Source organism: Peromyscus eremicus, chromosome 7 (assembly GCF_949786415.1).
Source record: "Peromyscus eremicus chromosome 7, PerEre_H2_v1, whole genome shotgun sequence".
Taxonomy (NCBI): Eukaryota; Metazoa; Chordata; class Mammalia; order Rodentia; family Cricetidae; genus Peromyscus; species Peromyscus eremicus.
Window position 1 is genome coordinate 97,520,896 of NC_081422.1, and position 19,076 is coordinate 97,539,971.

General features: G+C 42.7%; 1 protein-coding gene and 1 long non-coding RNA gene across 2 annotated transcripts in view; one reads left to right on the top strand and one right to left on the bottom strand.

Moving 5' to 3' along the window:
- Window positions 1–5,307: 5,307 nt before the first annotated feature.
- Window positions 5,308–13,452, bottom strand: LOC131914471 (uncharacterized). Its single transcript, XR_009380146.1, has 2 exons — window positions 13,382–13,452; window positions 5,308–5,924 (listed from the first exon to the last, which is right to left on the bottom strand). It is a non-coding gene; the product is annotated as an uncharacterized LOC131914471 (long non-coding RNA).
- A 115-nt stretch (window positions 13,453–13,567) lies between these two features.
- Window positions 13,568–19,076, top strand: part of Topbp1 (DNA topoisomerase II binding protein 1) — a 52,407-nt gene continuing 46,898 nt past the window's right edge. The window contains exons 1-4 of the mRNA XM_059268482.1: window positions 13,568–13,669; window positions 14,395–14,485; window positions 17,162–17,296; window positions 18,926–19,069. Of these exons, the coding sequence (XP_059124465.1) occupies window positions 14,402–14,485; window positions 17,162–17,296; window positions 18,926–19,069 (363 nt within the window). The 5' untranslated portion in view covers window positions 13,568–13,669; window positions 14,395–14,401. The remainder of the gene's footprint in view (window positions 13,670–14,394; window positions 14,486–17,161; window positions 17,297–18,925; window positions 19,070–19,076) is intronic.

A 19,076-nucleotide genomic window follows, 5' to 3' on the forward strand; every position in this document is an offset into this window, starting at 1 on the left:
CGATCTGTCACTGAGTTGTATCTTTAACTACCGCCCCCCTTTCAAATCACTTTTTGTTTTAACACAGGGTCACACGAAGTCACCCAGATTGGCCTGGAATGTATGATCCTCCCGCCTCAGCCTGCTGAGAGCTTTCGCTCACAGGCTTGTGGCACAAAACCTGGTAAATGACATTTTGAATGAAAGACAATTCCTTACTATACTATATTTTCCCATTGTTGACACTGGTAACTTCTGTTTATTCCTTTTCTTTGATTGATTAGTGTTGCCAAAGTTCTATTTTATTAATTTAAAAACACACATGAATCGGGTTGGGAGAGATGCTCAGTGGATAAGAGCACTTACTGTTCTTGCAGAGGACCCAGGTTTGGTTCCCAGCACTCCTATCAAACAGCTCACAAGTGTAGCCAGAAGTTTTCCTGTCCCGCCTGGTCCCAAGAAAACACACAAAGGCTTATATTAATTATAAACTGTTTGGTCTATGACTCAGGCTTTTTGTTAGCTAGCTCTTTCATCTTAAATTAATCCATTTCTATAATCTATGTTTTGCCACGTGGCTGGGGCGTTACCGGTCTGCTGACATGGTGCTCCATGAGCAGTGGCCTGGTGTCTCACGTCAACAGAATTCTAAGTTATTAAAACATTTACATGCCATATTCTGTAGGTCTATGAAGTGTTTGAAGATTACCTATCTATCCCACATATATTCCTGTATATCTAGAAAACCTAACTAACATGACTATAAATATGACAAGCATGGGTGACTATTAACCTATAATTCTTAGCAATCTAAATAACTTAAAGACTAAGGCTTCACATTATAAAAATAAACAATCTGTAAACAGATGTATAGTATAGGGACAATGACCTCGAAGTTGTGACAATATACAAAAATATCTTAATCAGAGGTAGAAATGTATAGTGCAATATGACAACAATATCCTTGATATGTATCAATATACAAAATATCCTAAACAGAGGTAGAACATATATACAGTATGACAAATATAATTTTACATTTGTATCAATATACAAAATATTTCAAACAGGAGTAGGAACATATGTACAATATGACATACAGTTTTGTATTTGTATCAATATACAAATTATCTTAAACAGCAATAGAAAAATAATTTCACATTTGTATCAATATACAAGAGTCCATACCAATGCAAATTATCTAAAGCTGATAGTTACTGATTAGTTTACAAGTAGATACAATAATCTACCTTATTCCCCTGTTTTCTTATTCAAAAGAGTATCCTGAGTCTAAACTTTATAGTTTCACCCCCAACCCTAATACAATTTATAACCAACCCCTAACAGATGACAATTATTCATAACTCTGAGAAAACAAAACCTTTTGGGAGAGGGGGTGTCGTTTTCTTAAAATTGCTTTCTGCTATCTAAGGGGAGACAGTATCTCTGTGGGATCCTGTAAGAAAAGTAAAACAATGGTTAAGTCTCATGAGGACTAGCTGTAACATTTGTAGCCAGTCTCAGAGTAGTGGGTAAAGCTTATGTGAAGTTCTGGCTAGGGGTGTAAGATGATGGATTATCTTAGCCACCTTGAAACAGTCCTGAACAGTTTGTAGTCCAGAGATGATCTATGAGTGGTGTTTGTCCGCTCAATGTCATCATTATGAACCAGGTAGAATCATTGTTGTGGGGCCCCATCTTCCTTCTGGAAATTTACTGTTAATTGTGGAAAACTTGAACATTACTAATATCAAAATGGAAAGTTTACATTTTAAGATGGCACGATATGTAAAGAAAGGCCCTAAAGAATCAAGAATAAGCATGGAGAGAAATAGAATCTTGACAACAATAGTCCCTACATTATTGGCTTTATTCTGTCCCATACCAGGTGGCTCTTCTTATATGAGGCAGAATCTCTTAATTTTTTCTTTTAACAATATGCTTGGGTTTAGAGGAGAAAGCCACATTCCAACTCCAAAACGAACTTGATTTATAATTGAGTCAGGACTACAACTTTTCTAGAGGTAAGAGATATTGATGTTTAGGCAGTGAGATATTGCCCTGTAGAGTATATTGGTACTAATAGGTCTGATTATTTTTTTGTTTGTAAATTTTTTATGGATATCCTTTCTTTCTTTTATAGACATCTAGAGGTCCAAGGCCTTTTGACTTCTTGAAGATGGGTATTTCTATTATCCTGAAAAGACAACAAACAGAACTCTGCCCTGACCCTTGTTTGGTGAGTTTTCCTTAAAACTTGTAGAATTGTCACATAGGTGGATGAGTGTAGCTAGAGTTTTCCTGCCTGGCCCACGGTCAGGGCAAATCTCTCTCACCCGCCAGTCCCACAGCCACTCAGACCCGATCAAGTAAACACAGAGACTTTTATTAGTTACAAACTGTATGGCCGTGGCAGGCTTCTTGCTAACTGTTCTTATATCTTAAATTAATCCATTTCCATTAATCTATACCTTGCCACATGGCTTGTGGCTTACCGGGATCTTACCATGCGGCTTGTCATGGTGGCGGCTGGCAGTGTCTCTATCTCAGCCTTCCACTTCCCAGAATTCTTCTCCTTGTCCCGCCTATACTTCCTGCCTAGCCAATGGCCAATCAGTGATTTATTTACTGACCAATCAGCAACACACTTGACATACAGACCATCCCACAGCAGATGAGCTATCACTTCTCTTTATCAAGAGGTTTCTTCTGTTCGAATTGAATTTTTATTAATTTTGATGGTATCCATAGTTTTTCTTCTCCTGTGGAAACAAAAGCTAAACCCCTTCGCCAACATAGCACATATCCTGGTTTCCATTCTGAGGTCCCACATCTTTGAAGTACACAGGCTGATTTAGCTCAGTTCTTTCTTTGGTTGGTTGGTTGGTTTTTTGTTTTTTATTGTCCAATGTCTCTCTGCAGCTGTTGCTCCTTTCTCATCAGCATTAAGAAAATTCAAGGTTAATAAGGTATTATCTTCGGAGGTTTTTGTTCCCCCTTTCTGTTTATAAAGCATTTCTTTTAAAGTGTGATAGATCTTGGGACTGAGCGGCTGCAGGACACAGGAAAACTTCCGGCTACACACAAGTGCCTGTAACTCCAGTTCTAGAGAATCTAATGCCGTCTTCTGTCCTCCACAGGCATTTATCTGCACTCACATAGTGTAAAATTCAAATAGGCCCACACACATACATGTAAATAAAAATAAAATAAATCTTTAAAACAACAGCCCCCCACACACACACACACGAAAAAAATTTTTGGCTTTATTGATTTTTCTGTATTGTATACTCATTCATGTTATTTTATTGATTTTTGCTTTATTGACTATCTTTGGATTTTATCCTTTCTCTAGTTTTCTTTTTTTGGGGGGGGCGAGGGAGGGGGTGACAGGATCTTGCTGTGCACTCAGTCTGGCTTGGAACTTTCTGTTCTCCTGATTTAACCCTGCTTTGAAGAAGTAACCTTCAATATTCTAATCCTGGATTGGATTACGGTGCCTGACTATGATGCCTGATACGGGACTCAAACATTTGTTGAAAAGGTGAATAAATGCACATCAATGTCCCAAAAGTAGGTTGAGCAATTTCTTCCACAGGCCTGTAAGCAAAAAACACATAGGTCCATGGGTGACCGTTCCTCCTAGAGTTAATGATCCACCTAAAGCTAATACACTCCAAATCCATAAGGGCCAAAGTACCTGCTAACCTGAGTAGAACATGCTCTGAAAATGTCTCACGTCCAGGGACAAACTCATATAGCAAAGGAAGGACATCCAAAGGGCTAAAGTCACTTCATGGGCACAGGCTGTCAGTCATCAAATGGAAGGTCAGAAAAGCTGGACATCGTGGCTTGTGTCTGTAATTGCAGTACTTGGGAGGCAAGAGAATTAAGAGTTCAAAGGCAGCCTTGACTACATAGTAAGTTGGAGGCCAGCCTGGATTATGTGAGACTCTCCAAAAAAAATGCCAAACCAAACAAAAACAAAATCTGGAAGGTTAAAAGAAGAAATAGTTTTAAAGATTTTGTGCCAAGGGTGATCTTTGGGAACGTGTTATTTGTGTGTACCAGGCACTATGATAAATGTTTTCTTTTCTTTTTTTTTTTTTTAAAGATTTATTTATGTATACAGCATGTATGACTGCAGGCCAGAAGAGGGCACCAGATCTCATTATAGATAGTTGTGAGCTACCATGTGGTTGCTGGGAATTGAACTTAGGACCTCTGGAAGAGCAGTCAGTGCTCTTAACCTCTGAGCCATCTCTCCAGCCCGATAAATGTTTTCTTAATGTTAATTTGTGATAAACGCATAAGCAGTATTTGATTTTTTTTTTTGCATCCAGGAGGAAAGGGAAGCAGAGAGGTTAAGTAATGTGTCCAAGGTTCAATGAGCAGTATGTCAAAGTGAGCACCTGCTTCCACAGTTCATGTTTTTGCACATGTGGTCTTGGGCATTTGTCCCAGGAACAATTGTACACCCTAACTCTAACTCTAATCCTAAAGGGAACCTGTTTCCAAAGTTCCTGAGGAATACTGACTTTTATCTAATCTCCAGAAATCCTCCTACCATCCAGCTTGAATTAAGCCAAGATTGTCATTTCTGAACATATGCAGTCCCTGAGAACTAACAGCAACCAATTCAGAATAGGTTACATTGGCACCAGCTGCCATAAGATTTGCCAAAACCTCAGTGGTTTAATGGAGCAGTTGACTTCTTACTGTATAGCTCAGTTGGCAGCCACGGTGGTGATTCTTGGGGGTGGAATCCTTTCAGTCACCTGGAGATCTAGACTCAGAAGTATGACATTAAAAAAATTAATGTGTGTGTGTGTGTGTGTGTACAACTTGTGAGAGTTGGTTCTCTCTCTCCAATCTATGGGTCTGGGGATTGAACTCAGATTATCGGGCATGGGCAACAAGTTGGCCTTACCTATACCTATTGAGCCATCTCACTAGTCCCAGCTTTTCCATTTTTAACATGCATCAGTGTGTTATCTAGAATAAATTAAAAAAATGTGGGAGATGATGCAAGAGCTTTTTGTGGATCTAGAAATGATAAACATGATTCCTACATGTGTTCTATTGGCAATAATTCAGTCATATGGCCTTCATTTAGACAAGCTATTCTCAACCTATGGGCTGTGACCCCTTTGGGGGTCAAACAATCTTTTCACAGGGGTTGCTATCAGATATTTACATTATGATTCATACCAGTAACAAAATTAGTTATGAAGTAGCAATAAAACTAATGTTATGGTTGGGGGGTCACCACAGCATGAGGAACTGTATTAAAGGGTCACCACATTAGAAAGGTTAAGAACCACTGACTGAGATGTAAAGTGGATTCATATTGCTTATTACCATCAAAAGTCCCTGCTAGCTCACTTAGGAAGTGAGTTTTCAGTTCCCTTTTCTAGCCACATCTGTACTCTTTAGAAATGGAGTCCCTGGCTGACAATCTCTTTCTGGCTCAGCACAATGTCATGAAATAGAAGCTGCTGAGTAGCAATTTCCTCTGTATTGAAATAGTCCTCCTGTAAGATGCAGGATGTTCATGAAACTTAGGAGTCTCAGAAAATGCACAAGACTTACAAGGCCCCTCCACATGATAATATAAGCTCCACATGATAATATAAGCAGTCGGCAATTGCTAGGGAGGAAAAGGCTCCTTGTAGTTGCCTGCAAGTTGGACAGTAAGCTCCAGTGGATTCATGAGTCATCACAATGGTGGGGTGGGCCTTTCAGTGATACATCATCTGCCTTTGAGTTGACTGTGTTTCTGCAAATAACCCCAAGTTTACCAGGCTAACTTGGGTGCATTCATTTCTTTGATCACCCCTTTCTCAGATAAATAGACTTTTTCTTTTTTCCTTTTTCACATTTCTCTGGGAGTAGTCACGTAAAAAGAGCACAGGTTTTGGATCTTTGTTTTAGTTCAGGTCCCCCTGCAAGAAAAAGAAAAGACAATAACTTTTTTTTTTTTAAAGACATGGTCTCCTATAAGCCCAGGCTGCCTTTGAATTCACTATGACACTGGATTTCTGCTCCTCCTTCCTTCATCTGCCACACCTGTGACGGTGTCGCCCGTGTGACAAATGCCGATCTGGTGGTCTCACAAGGAAGGCGGGCACGTGTCTCTCGAGGCTAGGCCCCTGGTGGTTCCCTGGCAATCAGCCTGAGCAATGGTTCCTGGATACACTGTTCCCTAAAGACCAGCCTTCCGTGGATGGTTGGCAAGACTCCTGCTTCTTTCTTCTTTCCTGACAATAACAACCTCCCTGTGCCTGGACTCCCGTAGACGCTCGCTTGACGTACCTAATAACTCCTCAACTGTTACACCGGCACTGCTCCCAGTGATTCAAGCCCTTGGGCAGATAACACAAAAAACCCCTACTTCAGTGAGGGCCCTCATGGATGGATTAGAACAGAAAGAGCTAATGATTCAGGTTCCCACAGATCCTAAGGAAGAAAATGTAAAAGTAAAAAGATTGTTAGGTAACCCTCACTCAGCTCATGCAAACTCACAAGAAAGAGAACTTAGGAAACTGGCAACCCCCACAAGAATGGTTGGAAAGTACATTCAATACCGTATTAATGGGAAATGGTGGACACCCCCTCGTTGAAATCCCAGAAGTAGAAATTACTTAGATCCACCCCCTTTTACAGGGGCTTATGACTATGAAGGGAATTGGTTGGGTAAATCATGGGGGAAAAGAATGTTGTGGAATCAGTTGCCTTTTATGGAAAGGCTGGTTAGAAGCAGAAAGGTATGGTGTACATATGATAGGCAGACAAGGTCAGCTATATTAAGGGGTATAGCACCTGTGCTAAAGAGGTGGGCTAAGGCTCTTGGCGAGGACTTTGTAACTGTCTTTAATAAATTACTAGAAATGAATTACCAGTGCGTAAATCTGGCTCTTAGGATTCAGGCCACAGCATGTCTCTGTCTGAAAGGATTAATCATTCTGAAAAACACATTGTATGACCACAAAAGATTGCGTCTATTCCTTTTGCCCCTGGACTTAGTTCCTTGTTAAGATTGTACAAAATCTCAGCCTGATGTTCAGTAAATTTGCAGCAGTTTCACAGCATACTCTGGTGTCTGTGTCTGTCTGTCATCGCCGAATCCCAATTATCCTGAAGACCTTCACCCCGTTCTCCCTTAGTCTGGTGGCCCTACTGAGACCCAGTCCGCGGCACTCATCTCCAAGTGCTGGGACTGCAGGTGTGCACCACCACAGAGGTTTAAGCGACGCTTTGAGTAGTCGAATCTGGGCTTTGTGCATGCTAGGCTACCAACTGGGTATACCCCCAGCCTCCAAACATACTTTTAACACGAGATTTGTGTGTTTGTTTTGTTTTTTGAGACAGGGTTTCTCTGCATAGCTCTGGCTGTCCTGGAATCTACTCTGTAGACCAGGCTGGGCTCAAACTCCGAGATCTGCCTGTCTCTGCCTCCCGAGTGGTGGGATTAAAGGTGTCTGCCACCATAAGATTTTTCTAGTGGTTAATTTGGTAAGTACAGAACCATAGGTTTAAAAAAAAAAATGGGGAAATGAGACAGGAGGAACGGCATCCAATGTGTTAACAAGTCAATTACCACTGTCAAGACTGAGGCTTAAGTCCACTGGGGAAACTCTAGGAACCAGAATAAGTAATCCCATTCAAGGGGCACACAGATAAAGGTTTTATACACCTCCCTGTCAGCTATTTCCCATAGGTCATACATCCTCCAGACATCTGCTTTGTCATGCAGGCAGCACCACAGACTCCTCATGCCAGAGAACATCTTCATGCAAAGACACACTTGCGGGCTGGTGGAAATTTCCTGACATGTATGGGAAGAGTGTGGTGGTCCAAATGAGAAATGCCTCTCACAGTCTTGGGCATTTGGGCAATTGGTCCCCAGTTGGTGGTTGTGTTAACTAGTTTTATGTCAAAAGGGAACCTCAGTTGAGGAAATGCCTTTACCAGATTCGCTTGTGGTCCATGTTCTTGATGATGATTGATGTAGGAGGGCCCCGCTCACTATGGGCTGGTAGTCCTGGGTGCTATAAGAAAACAGGCTGAGCCGGGCGGTAGTGGTGCATGCCTTTAATCCCAGAACTTGGGAGGCAGAGGCAAGTAGTTCTTTGTAAGTTCGAGGCCAGCCTGGTCTACAGAGCGAGATCCAGGAAAGGCGCAAAGCTACACAGAGAAACCCTGTCTTGAAAAATAAAAAAAATAAAAAAAAAGGAAACAGGCTGATATACCATGTTGGGGCCAGACCTAGCCCTTCCCTCCTGCATCAAGGCTAAGTAAGGCATTGCACCATAGGGAATGGGGCTACCCAAGGTTATGACTAACATAAGAAAAACTATATACAAAAGTACAATAACTATATACACTATATACAAGTAATAAATACCTAAACAATGTCTAGTCCATTTGTATTTGACAAATTCAGAGAAAATAATTCCATTATCTATCCTATTTTGGTAAGTCCAAAATGTATCTAATTCACTTTCTATCCTAATTAATCTTCAACTATAACTAACTAATCTTCAACTCCCTCAGAGATCCAAGAAGGAAAATAATATTACCTAACAAAAATAAAAACAGGAAGTGCATGCAAGCAACTTCCAAAAAATTTGTGAGTTGACAGAAACAGCCAGCTGCCTGGACAGTCACCTGAGGTTTCTCCACAGTGTTGGGGCATCATCTTCAGCCTATAGGCTTAGCGTATCTGACAGACTCATTTGTGAAGTAGGATGTACACAAGGTCAATAGTTCGACCTCACATTGGGTGAGAGCAGTCTATGTACCAGAAACACCTGAATTCCACTAGTGTCATGTCATGATTCAGGATTTTAAATTCTGGAAATTGTTGATGTTTTTTTAATTCAGCTGTCCATTCTTCTTGGCTGTGTATATGTGGCTTCATCTCAGCATCCCGTTCTTCTTCACATCCCTCTATTAAATGCCAGTCTACTATTGAGAGGCGTGAGCTTAGTTACTCTTCAAGCCTTACTCTCTATGAGGAGAGGACGGGGGTGGGATGGGGGTAGGTGGGAGAAGTGGGAGAAGAGGAGGGAGGGGGAACAGGGGGTGGTATATAAAAGGAAAATCTTTTTTAAATAAAAAATTATATATAAAAATTTTTTTTAAAAAAACTTTAAAAAAGCAAGAAAACAGGCTGAGTAAGTCACAGGGAGCAAGCCAGTAAGCAGCACCTCTCCATGGCCTCTGCTTCAGCTTTTGCCTCCAGTTCCTGCCTTGAATTCTTGGCCTGACTTCCCTGAATGATGGGCTACAAGATGTATGATTAAATAAACCTTTTCTTTTCCGAGTTGATTTTGGTCATGGTGTTTTATCACAGCAAGAGAAACCCTAAAAATGGGGGTGCGGTTGGGGGAGGTTTAAGTGGTGCCCTGTTGAGGGTCAGATCGACTGAGGCTTTCTCTGAGGCCATGATGTACAGAAAAGGAACACGCTTGGCAGGCCCAGTAATGCCCTGGGGCCAAGGCCATAAGGGGATCTGTGGCTTCAGTTCCTGAACCCAACTCTTCCCACTGTATGGGGCTATGGTTATCAGTCCAAGGCCACTGTGTACTCTGTAATGTTCTTGAGATACCCTGTGTTCCCCTTGTGCAACACTGTTTGATTAGCTTCCTGTTGACTTCATCCCTTGGTATGACAGTTTCTGCAGACTTCATCCCATTTCTTCCCTGGAAATAGTATATAAGACTCTGTACTTTTTAATAAGCTTGCTTTGCACAAGACATAGCTTGTGTGAGACCTCTTGACCCCAGATTTTCTATCTATCTTCTTTATCTTCTCATCTAATGGCCACCTCCCACTTAGGACCCTGTCACTGAAGAATGACCTTCTGGTCCAGGTTAATGCAGTCATGCTTGGATGAAGTATGCCACTGGGGTTTGGACTTTAAGAATAAAAAGACTTGGGTTGGGGATTTAGCTCAGTGGTAGAGCAATTGCCTAGCAAGCGTAAGGCCCTGGGTTCAATCTTCAGCTCAAAAAAAAAAAAAAAAAAAAAGAATAAAAATACTTGCCTGCATGCAGTTTGCTCTGTCTTGTGTTTAGAGTTCAAGATGTGAGTTCTCAGATGCCAGCTGCCATGTGTTCCTACCATTATGGACTTTAACCCTCTGGAACCATAAGTGCAAATAAATTCCTTTTGTAAATTGCCTTGTTTCTGTGTTTTCTCACAGGTAACAGAGAAGTAATACAGGGAGTAAGCATGGATCAATCATGGTGACTCATTACTGTGTCTAAGCACTTGCTAGGCTGAGATAGGAGGAACAGCATAGGTTCAAGGCCAGCCTGGATTACATAATGAGTTCCAACCCAGCCTGGCTATGGAGTGAAGCTGTATAACATACACCCACTATAAAAAAAAAATCAAAATGAGGAAGAAGAGGAGGAGGAGGAGGGGGAAGAGGAGAAGGGAGATCTGGAGAGGAGAGGAGGAGGAAGAGGAGAAAGAGGAAGTGGAAGAGAAGGAGGAGGAGGAGGAGAAGAAAATGATGATGATGACGATGATGATGATGATAGCAGTAATGGTAAAGGTAGAACATTAGGGTCTTCTCCATGGTCTCTTCCAGAATCCAAAAATAACAAAGACTAAAGCTATGTTTTGTGGGATGATTACAGGGATATACCTCACTTTTTACTCAGCTCAGAAAAGGGGCCCTTACTCTTCAACCATATCTTTCCTACAGACATAGGCTGTAATGGTCATTACTCAAAAACCTCTCAGGTTTCTCTTTTTAGGACCTAGATGCAATCAGCTTTTCTAACAATGCAACACTCCACATTTTTGGATTTTAAAATTCTAACTTATTTAGTTATTGCAAAGAAGCCTTTCTTTTCTGAGTGTGTCCCCTTCTTATAATACCCACTTAAGTACAGCCAGGAGCAATCCACACGTGCTGCTGGCATTCTACTCTACAGCCTTCTCCCTGGGGTTCTCATAATCAGTAGGCTGTGCTCTATGTCTCAGCTGGCTGAGGCCATCAGTTTAAATAGATGCTAAGCCACCCAAAGTTAGCTCTAGCAATAGAGGCTGTTTGCTAAGTTCACTTGTATTTATACATATTCACTTAGAACACTGGGAATTTAAATATAAAACCCCCGTAAGTAAAACAAACAAACTCCTTTTAGCTATGTGCACTCAAAAGTGCATGCATGGACAGAGGTCAAAAGTCAACTTCAGGTATCTTTTTTTTTTTTTTTTTTTTCCCCCCGAGACAGGATTTCTCTGTGTAGCTTTGCACTTCTCCTGGAACTCACTTGGTAGCCCAGGCTGGCCTCGAACTCACAGAGATCCGCCTGGCTCTGCCTCCCGAGTGCTGGGATTAAAGGCGTGCGCCACCACCGCCCGGCAACTTCAGGTATCTTTGCCTATCACTGTCTCTTTTGTTTTTTGAGACAAGTGTCCTGCTTGGTTTGTTTTGTTTTGCTGTCAACTTAACACAAGTTAGAGATATCTGTGTAAGAGGAATCTCAACTGAGAATTGTCTGTAGACAGGTCTCAATGGCATTTTTTTGATTCCTAATTGATATGGGAGGGCCTGGGGTGGTGCTACCCCAGGGCAGGTGGTCCTAGGTGGTCTAAGAAAGCAGGCTGCGTAAGCGATGGGGAGTGAACCAGTAATCCTGTTGTCCTTGGCCTCTGCTTCAGTTTCTGCCCCAACTTTCCTCAGTCCTTGGTGGGCTATCAAGTGTCTTATAGATAGGATGGCAGCTTCAGGACAAAAGCCCATTTTAACCATGAACTGTGGCTTTTTTTCAGCTCTAGTAACTGGAAGCGAGGTCTCATGTATCTCAGGATACTTCCTGCTTAGATAGGACACACCCAGTTTAATATGGTGCTGGAGATGGAACCTAGGGAATTGTGTATGCTAGGTAAGCACTCTACCAATTAAGCTATATCCTTAGCCCCTCAACTCTAATACTTTAAAAAAGTCTTCTTCTTCCCCTCTGAGCTTGTGTTACTAATTGCCATTCATCTTTGTTAATGAAAAAATGTAATGATACATCTAAAGCAGGACCATTAGGGTCACTACAGTGATTAGCAACCACAGGGATGGGATTTTGTACTGAGGGCAAGAATTTGGGCTCAACCCTGAATATTGTGTACTTAAAAGAATAGAGTTGGGTGGTGGCTAATAACTCAGCATTTTATCAGTAATTTCATCCTAGAGACTTTTAAGAGGTAACATGAGAAGTGGGTTGTAGCTAGAACTTAAGAGGATTCTTTTTTGTTTGTTTTGTTTTTCGAAACAGGGTTTCTCTGTGTAGCTTTGGTACCTTTCCTGGAACTCACTCTGTAGCCCAGGCGGGCCTCGAACTCAGAGATCCGCCTGCCTCTGCCTCCCAAGTACTGGGATTAAAGGCGTGCACCACCACCGCCCGGCTCCTAAGACGATGACAGGCCAGAGTGGTCAGACATCGCCTGGGGATGGTGGAAGATGAGAAGAGCCATCAGTTATCAAGAGTGGAGGGATCTAAATGGATTGTAGAGTGAAGTACACAGGTATGCCTAGAACCTACAATTTGGCTAAGTTAAGATTCTTTGTCACAAGATGCCAAAAATACACGTCAGAGAAAACACGTCTTCTTTAATAAAAGGTGTCGGGAAAACTCGATATTCTTCTGTAGAAGAATGAAACTAGATCCTTATCTCTTATCCTGCACAAAAATTAACTCAAAATGGATCAAAGACCTTAATGTCAGACCTGAAACTCTGAAACAAAAATAGGCAAGGACTTTCTGAATATGGAGGACCCTTGTTGCTCAGGAAATAATATCAACAACCGACAAATGAATGGGACCGCATGAAGTTAAAAGGCTCTGTATAGCAAAGAAAACAGTTAATCGAATGAAGCATACAGAATGAGAGAAAATCTTTGCCAGCTACACACCTGAGAGAGGACATCTAGAATACACAAATAAAAAGTCTGAACACGGAAATCAAACAACCCAAGCAATAAATGAGCGTGTCTTTCACCACCCTGCCTTCTTTCCGTTACAATTTTTGGCCATGGTAAGGAGTGACTGTATTCTCACGGAGCAGAGAAACCCAACCAATCAGAGGAATCAGAAAGACCTTGACCTATTCTAATTATCCCACTTACAAGCTGCGTGATAACGAACCTATCACTTCCCTTCCCTTGGCCTTAATTGGAACACTTCAAAAGTGGAGCAGCCGCTATTAGCTTCAGGAGTGTTTTCCCGTGCACTGCCCGGCACGCTGGGGAGCATTTGCCGCGGGACTCCGAGGCCCGCCCGTGGCCTTATTTCTGCACGTTCTGGACTTCTGCTCATCGGCCTGCAGCCCCTCGCCCCTCGCCTTCGGTTCCCGCCCGGCCGAGACCGCAGAAAACAAAGCCTAGGCTCACCGAGCCTGTCCCTGCAGACATCGCGTGGAACGCCCCCTTCCGACGGCGCCACTTCCCATCGCGGGCCCTGGTGACGTCACTTCCTCCGGAAGAGGTGTTGCGTCCGCCCGGTTGGCGCGAAAGTCGGTTCCCGGCTTTGGCGCTTCCGGGTTCTGCTGCGTTAGCTTGGTGCTGGGGGCGCCGCCGGGGGCGGGGGCTGCGCGCCGGGCTGGCGCCCGACCCCAGCCGCCGTCCTGCTGGCCGCGCGCCCCCCGACTTGGTGCCCGTGGGCCCTCAGGCTCCCCCGAGGTAAGCGAGCGCCCGCTCCTCCTGGCCGGCTGGGCGCCCGGCGTCTCTTGTGGCCTTCGCGGCCCTAGTAACCGGCGGGTGGGCCTCAGACCCCCGGGAAGCCCCGGCCTGGACGTTCCACGAGCCCGCCCTTTCCCTGGGAGCTGGGGACAGTCGCGTGGGCCCTTCGGGCGAGCGTGCATAATCTTCCACAGGGGCTGCTTGCGTTTCAAGTCCGTTGACTTAGGAGCAAATCTTGCGGGCCGTGGGTACCAGCCGCCGCCGCCCTCTCCGTCGTCTTTAAGTCCAGTGCAAATTAATGTCATTTCACTGAGGGGCCCACACCAAGGGCCTCACTATATTCAGTCAGGGACGTTAATCTTGTTAGCTGATTTGCAAAGATTCGTGTTGCTCCTCCTCAGCCTTGGACTTTGCCCACATTCTGGGGTCTTTTGCAAACGTCTTCAGTGAATCCATGAGCAAAGCCAGATGTCTATTTCTTAGGCACTTTTGCATGCAGAAGAAAATAGTTGATTTGCAGGCCTGGCTGTGGTGGTCCACGCCTTTAATCCCATCTCTAAGAGGCAGAGGCAGGGGGATCTCTGGGTTCGAGGCCATCCTCTCTGTAGATAGTCAGAGCCACATAGAGAAACCCTGTCTCAAAAAAAAAAAAAATTGATTTGATTTGAACATTTAATTTCCTACCTAATTTATTTTTGTTCTTATTGACTGCCTTATTCTCACAGTTCAGCAATGTCCAGAAATGACCAAGAACCGTTTTTTGTGAAGTTTTTAAAGTCTTCAGAAAATTCAGAATGTTTTTTTAAAGCTCTTGAGGTAAGAATAATTGGATATGTCTTATTTGATGATGTGAGCTCATTTTTCATGTTTCAAAAGTTTTTCATTTGTTGGATTTTATATCTTAGAAGTTGATATTTTAATGAAATTTTGCTACAGAATGTGCTTAATACAGATATATCATTGTTACTTAATTTTTAGCTAATGTAAGTATACCATTATGTATTTTGGGGGGCGGGGATTGAAATCTATTATGACAATTGAATGTTGACCTGCAGTTCTGTGTGTGTGTGTCTGCATTTATGTCTCGTCAAGGTTGTGTGGTTGTAGTGTACAGAATCAGAGGTGGGAAAGAGTGTTATGGAATGCTAAAGAAGTCATGTAGGTCCTTAGGTGCTGGTGTGAAGCCTGACTGTCAGTGAACGGGCTTTTATCTCCGTGCATCATATACATAATGGTACATAGAATTCAAAAACAAGAACAAAAAATCTGCTTCTCTTAAGGCTATGCACTAGTGTCCATCCCCTCTTGTGTGAATTGGGATGTGGAAGAAAGCAATTATTCATCCTAAAAGGAATACAAGAGAAATTCTGCACAGCTTTCTACACAACCTGGCTGTTTTGTTCTTTCGTTCTCCCCAGAGGCCTAAGGAGAAAATAGAAAGCCCCTACTATGTTTCAGTGATCCTCTTAGCAAATCAACTCTTTCACTTTTTCCTCAGTGTTTGCTGTGCCCACGGCCTTGCTTTAGGTACATTAGGAGATGCTTGCAGACAATCTACATCATTAAACATTCGTGTGTGTTTGTGTGTGTCCATCCATCTATCTGTGTCCGTGCCCCTGTCTGCCTGTACCTGCATGCCATAGTGCATGTGTGGAGGTCAGAGGACAACTTTAAGGAGTTGCTTCTCCTACCATGAGGTCCTCAGGATTGAACTCAGGTCCTCGGGCTGAATGGCAAGCACCTCAGGTAACTGCTGAGCCATCTAACAGGCTCAAAACATTCATTCTTACAGGGAAGAAATAAAAATATGCATACTTCTAAAAACACCAATGTTCTTTTCCTTCATAAAACAGATCCAGGGCTAGAGGAAGTGCTAGTTTTAGAAAGCAGGAAAGCACTTTAGAAAACGTGAGAGTTGTTTAGTGGTATAGTATTTGTGTGGTGCGCATAAAACCCTGTTTTTGGTCCTCAGTGCTGCAAAACCCACCATGATCACAAAAGGTATCTTTGAGGAAGTGACATTTAAGCAGACCTGATTGAAGAATTACTTCAGGTGAAAACCCAAAAGAAGAGTATTCCCTGCACCAGGACCCAGGGAGAACCTCTAAGTGAGGGCATTAGCCTGCCCCAGGTATAGGGTATGGGGCTGACTGGAATTAGCCGGGGAGGTAGACAGAAAAGAGAAGTCTGGGGAGATAGGTGAGGGCTAAGTTTTACGGTTTTGAAAACTCATAAGAAATGAAGATTTGGGTCTGATTCCCGAGACCTTTCTTTTGGCCATAGCAGTCAGTTTGCCATCATGACAAACACAAAGGGAAAGAGGAGAGGTACCTGGGATATGTTTTCTAGGTATTTTTCCAGAAACATGGAGTTGGGGACTGGAGATAAGGCTGAGGTCCCAGCCTTCAAGTCAGTAGCACACAACTGCTTTTAACTATAGCTGCAGGAATCCGAGTTTCTTGTCTAGCCTCTGAGGGCATCTGCACACATGTAGTTGACATACACACTTAAGTTTGTTTTTAAATAAGAAGAAAACATGGAATTGTTTCTTTACCATGGATTGGATTGAATCTGGGTTTTGTGCATGCTCCACAAATGTTACTGTGGCAAATTTAGAGGATCAGTCTACAGCATCGCTTACCATGCTGTTGGCCTTGTACACAAGCAAGTTAAGGGCAAGATTCTTGCTAAAAGGATGTGTTCGTAGAGAGCACATTCAGCACTCTTAATAGCTGAGACAGCTTACTGGGACCAGTGAAGGAAACCTATCAGCCAAAAGAAAGGGAAGCCAAAGAGAAAGGCACCAGGGTTGAATCTCCAGCCTGTTCCACTGGGAAGAAGCCAGTATTGCTGGAGCAGTTCCCTGTAACTTCATGGCTTAATGTACAAAAAGAAGCAAAAGACCTGAACTATTAAAGATGCAGATTTTATTCTGAGTATGGTGGAAAGTCATTAGAGAGCTTTGAACAGAGAGTAGCATGATGTGAATGTTGGTGTTGGAGGCATCAGATATGTGTATGTGTGTATATGTTAAGTGTCTGCCTGTGTGTGCACATGTGAATGATAGAGGTTGATGTCTGGTGTGTTAGTTGCATTCCACCTTATTTTTTGAGACAGGGTTTCTCACTGTTGTAGAGCTCAGTGATTTGCTAGGCTGGCTGACCAGGAACCCCCTGGAATCCTGTCCCTGCCTCCCAGTGTTGGGATTACAAGTACATTCCTCCACCAGGCTTTTTATATGGGTGCTGGGGATCTAAACTCAGATACCCATGCTTGTACAGTAAGCGTTTTACCCACTGAGCCATCTTTCACTAATTTCTGTGTGAAGAATAGATTTGAGAGAGGAGACCCATCCAGAGGTGTCTGCAGTGGTTTAGGTGAGAAATAATGCTGTAACAAGGAAAGGGCTGAATTTGAAATGGATTCTTAAGAGTTGGTAGGACTTACATGTAGGGAAGTAACTTCTATTACATTCTTCATTTTCTCTTTCAGTCAATAAAAGAATTACAATCAGAAGATTATCTTCAGATTATTACAGAAGAAGAAGCATTGAAGATAAAGGAGAATGACAGGTCACTTTATATCTGTGACCGTTTCAGTGGGGCTGTTTTTGATCACCTTAAACAGGTTTGCTGTTTCTAAGATGCTTACTTGGTGATGGTTTTGCTGCTTCTTCCTCACTCTTTTTTATATGTAGTGCGTGCATGCGTGGGTGTAGTGCTGGAAATTACCTGGTCTCATTGCTTTATGAATTCTTTACTGATCATGAGTACTATGAGTACATTGAGATTCCTCGGGCTTGGAGTTCTTAGATTCTGAACAGCTTTATTGGCTGGTGCTTTGTATGAAAAGCATACTTGAATGTTTCTCAGTTGTTACAGCATTAGATTATTGCATTAAGATCATATTTCTTGGGGCTGGAGAGATGGCCTAGTGGTTGAGAGCACATACTGGTCTTCAGGGGACCTGAATTTGATTCCAAGCACCATGTCAGATACAACTGCTTGTAATGCCAGCTCCAGGAGGACTCAGTACCTCCAACCTCCCAAGCGTACCTGCACAAAATGTGCATATACCTACATATAGACACACTACATATGATTAAAAATAATAAAAATAAATATTTAAAATATTTATTTTATATATTGTAGACGAATTTCTAAGCTGTCTTATTAAATAAAGAACATGGAGCCAAATACAGGGGTGAAAGCCTTAGAGATCAGGGAAATAGTGAGAGCCACCAACCACCTTACCTCACTAGCTCTGTAGCTTCTAAATGCCATGACTTCCTGCCTACACAGGCTTTTATTGCCTTGCTGTTCTGCCCTCTCATTGGCTCTTGGCCCAGCTACCTCACTTCCTTGTTACTGCCTGTCTGTACAGACCTCCAGGTATCTATGGTTGGTACTAGCATTAAAGACGTGTGTTAGCACGCTTGGCTCTGTTCCCTAGTGTGACTTTGAACACACAGAGACCCTGCCTGCCAAGTGATCGGGTTAAGGGCGTGTGCTACCACTGCCTGACTTTTGTGTTTACTTAAACCGGCTCTCTCTTTCCTCTGCTCTCCAGGCAAACTTTATTTATTAACATACACATAAAATATCACTACAGTATATAAAGGTTTTTACCTGCATGCATGTAAAATACCTGATGCCCTTGGAGGTCAGAAGAGGGCATTGGGTCCCCTGGAACTGGAGTTATAAATGGTTATGAACCACAATGTGGGGGCTGGGAATTGAACCCAGATCCTCTGGAAGAGCAGTTAGTGCTCTTAACTGCCGAGCCATCTCTCTAGCCCTAAAATATAATTTAAAAAAAAAAAAAAAAGATTAAGTTTGTTTTAGAGACTGAAATTTTAGGCAGTGGTGGCACATACCTTTAATCCCAGCACTCAGGAGGCAGAGACAGGTGGTTCTCTATGAATGAGTTTGGGACAGCCTGGTTAACAGAGTGAGTTCTAGGACAGCCAAGGCTACACAGAGAAACCCTGTCTTGAAACACCCCACCCCACCCCACCCAAAAAAAGAAAGAAATTTTGACAGCAGTTATGGATGAAGGGCTCTTGTGGTTTTGCTTTTGAGTGTGTGCATTAATTTAATGCTCGTTGTGCCTGAGAAATTGTGTGACGGTGTTTTTTTTTTCCCTTCAATTCCCAAACAATTGGCGGTTTCTGCAGTAGTGTCAGCCTCTATGAATAACTGGTAAATGTTCCAAATTTAATTTTGTGATGTTGGTGATCTTTTCTCTAATTTATAGCTTGGCTGCAGAATTGTTGGTCCTCAAGTAGTCACATTTTGTATGCACCACCAGCAGTGTGTCCCAAGAGCTGAGCATCCAGTTTACAATATGATTATGTCCAGTATAACTGTCTCTTGTACAAGCCTGGATAGAGACAAAAGGGTAAGTC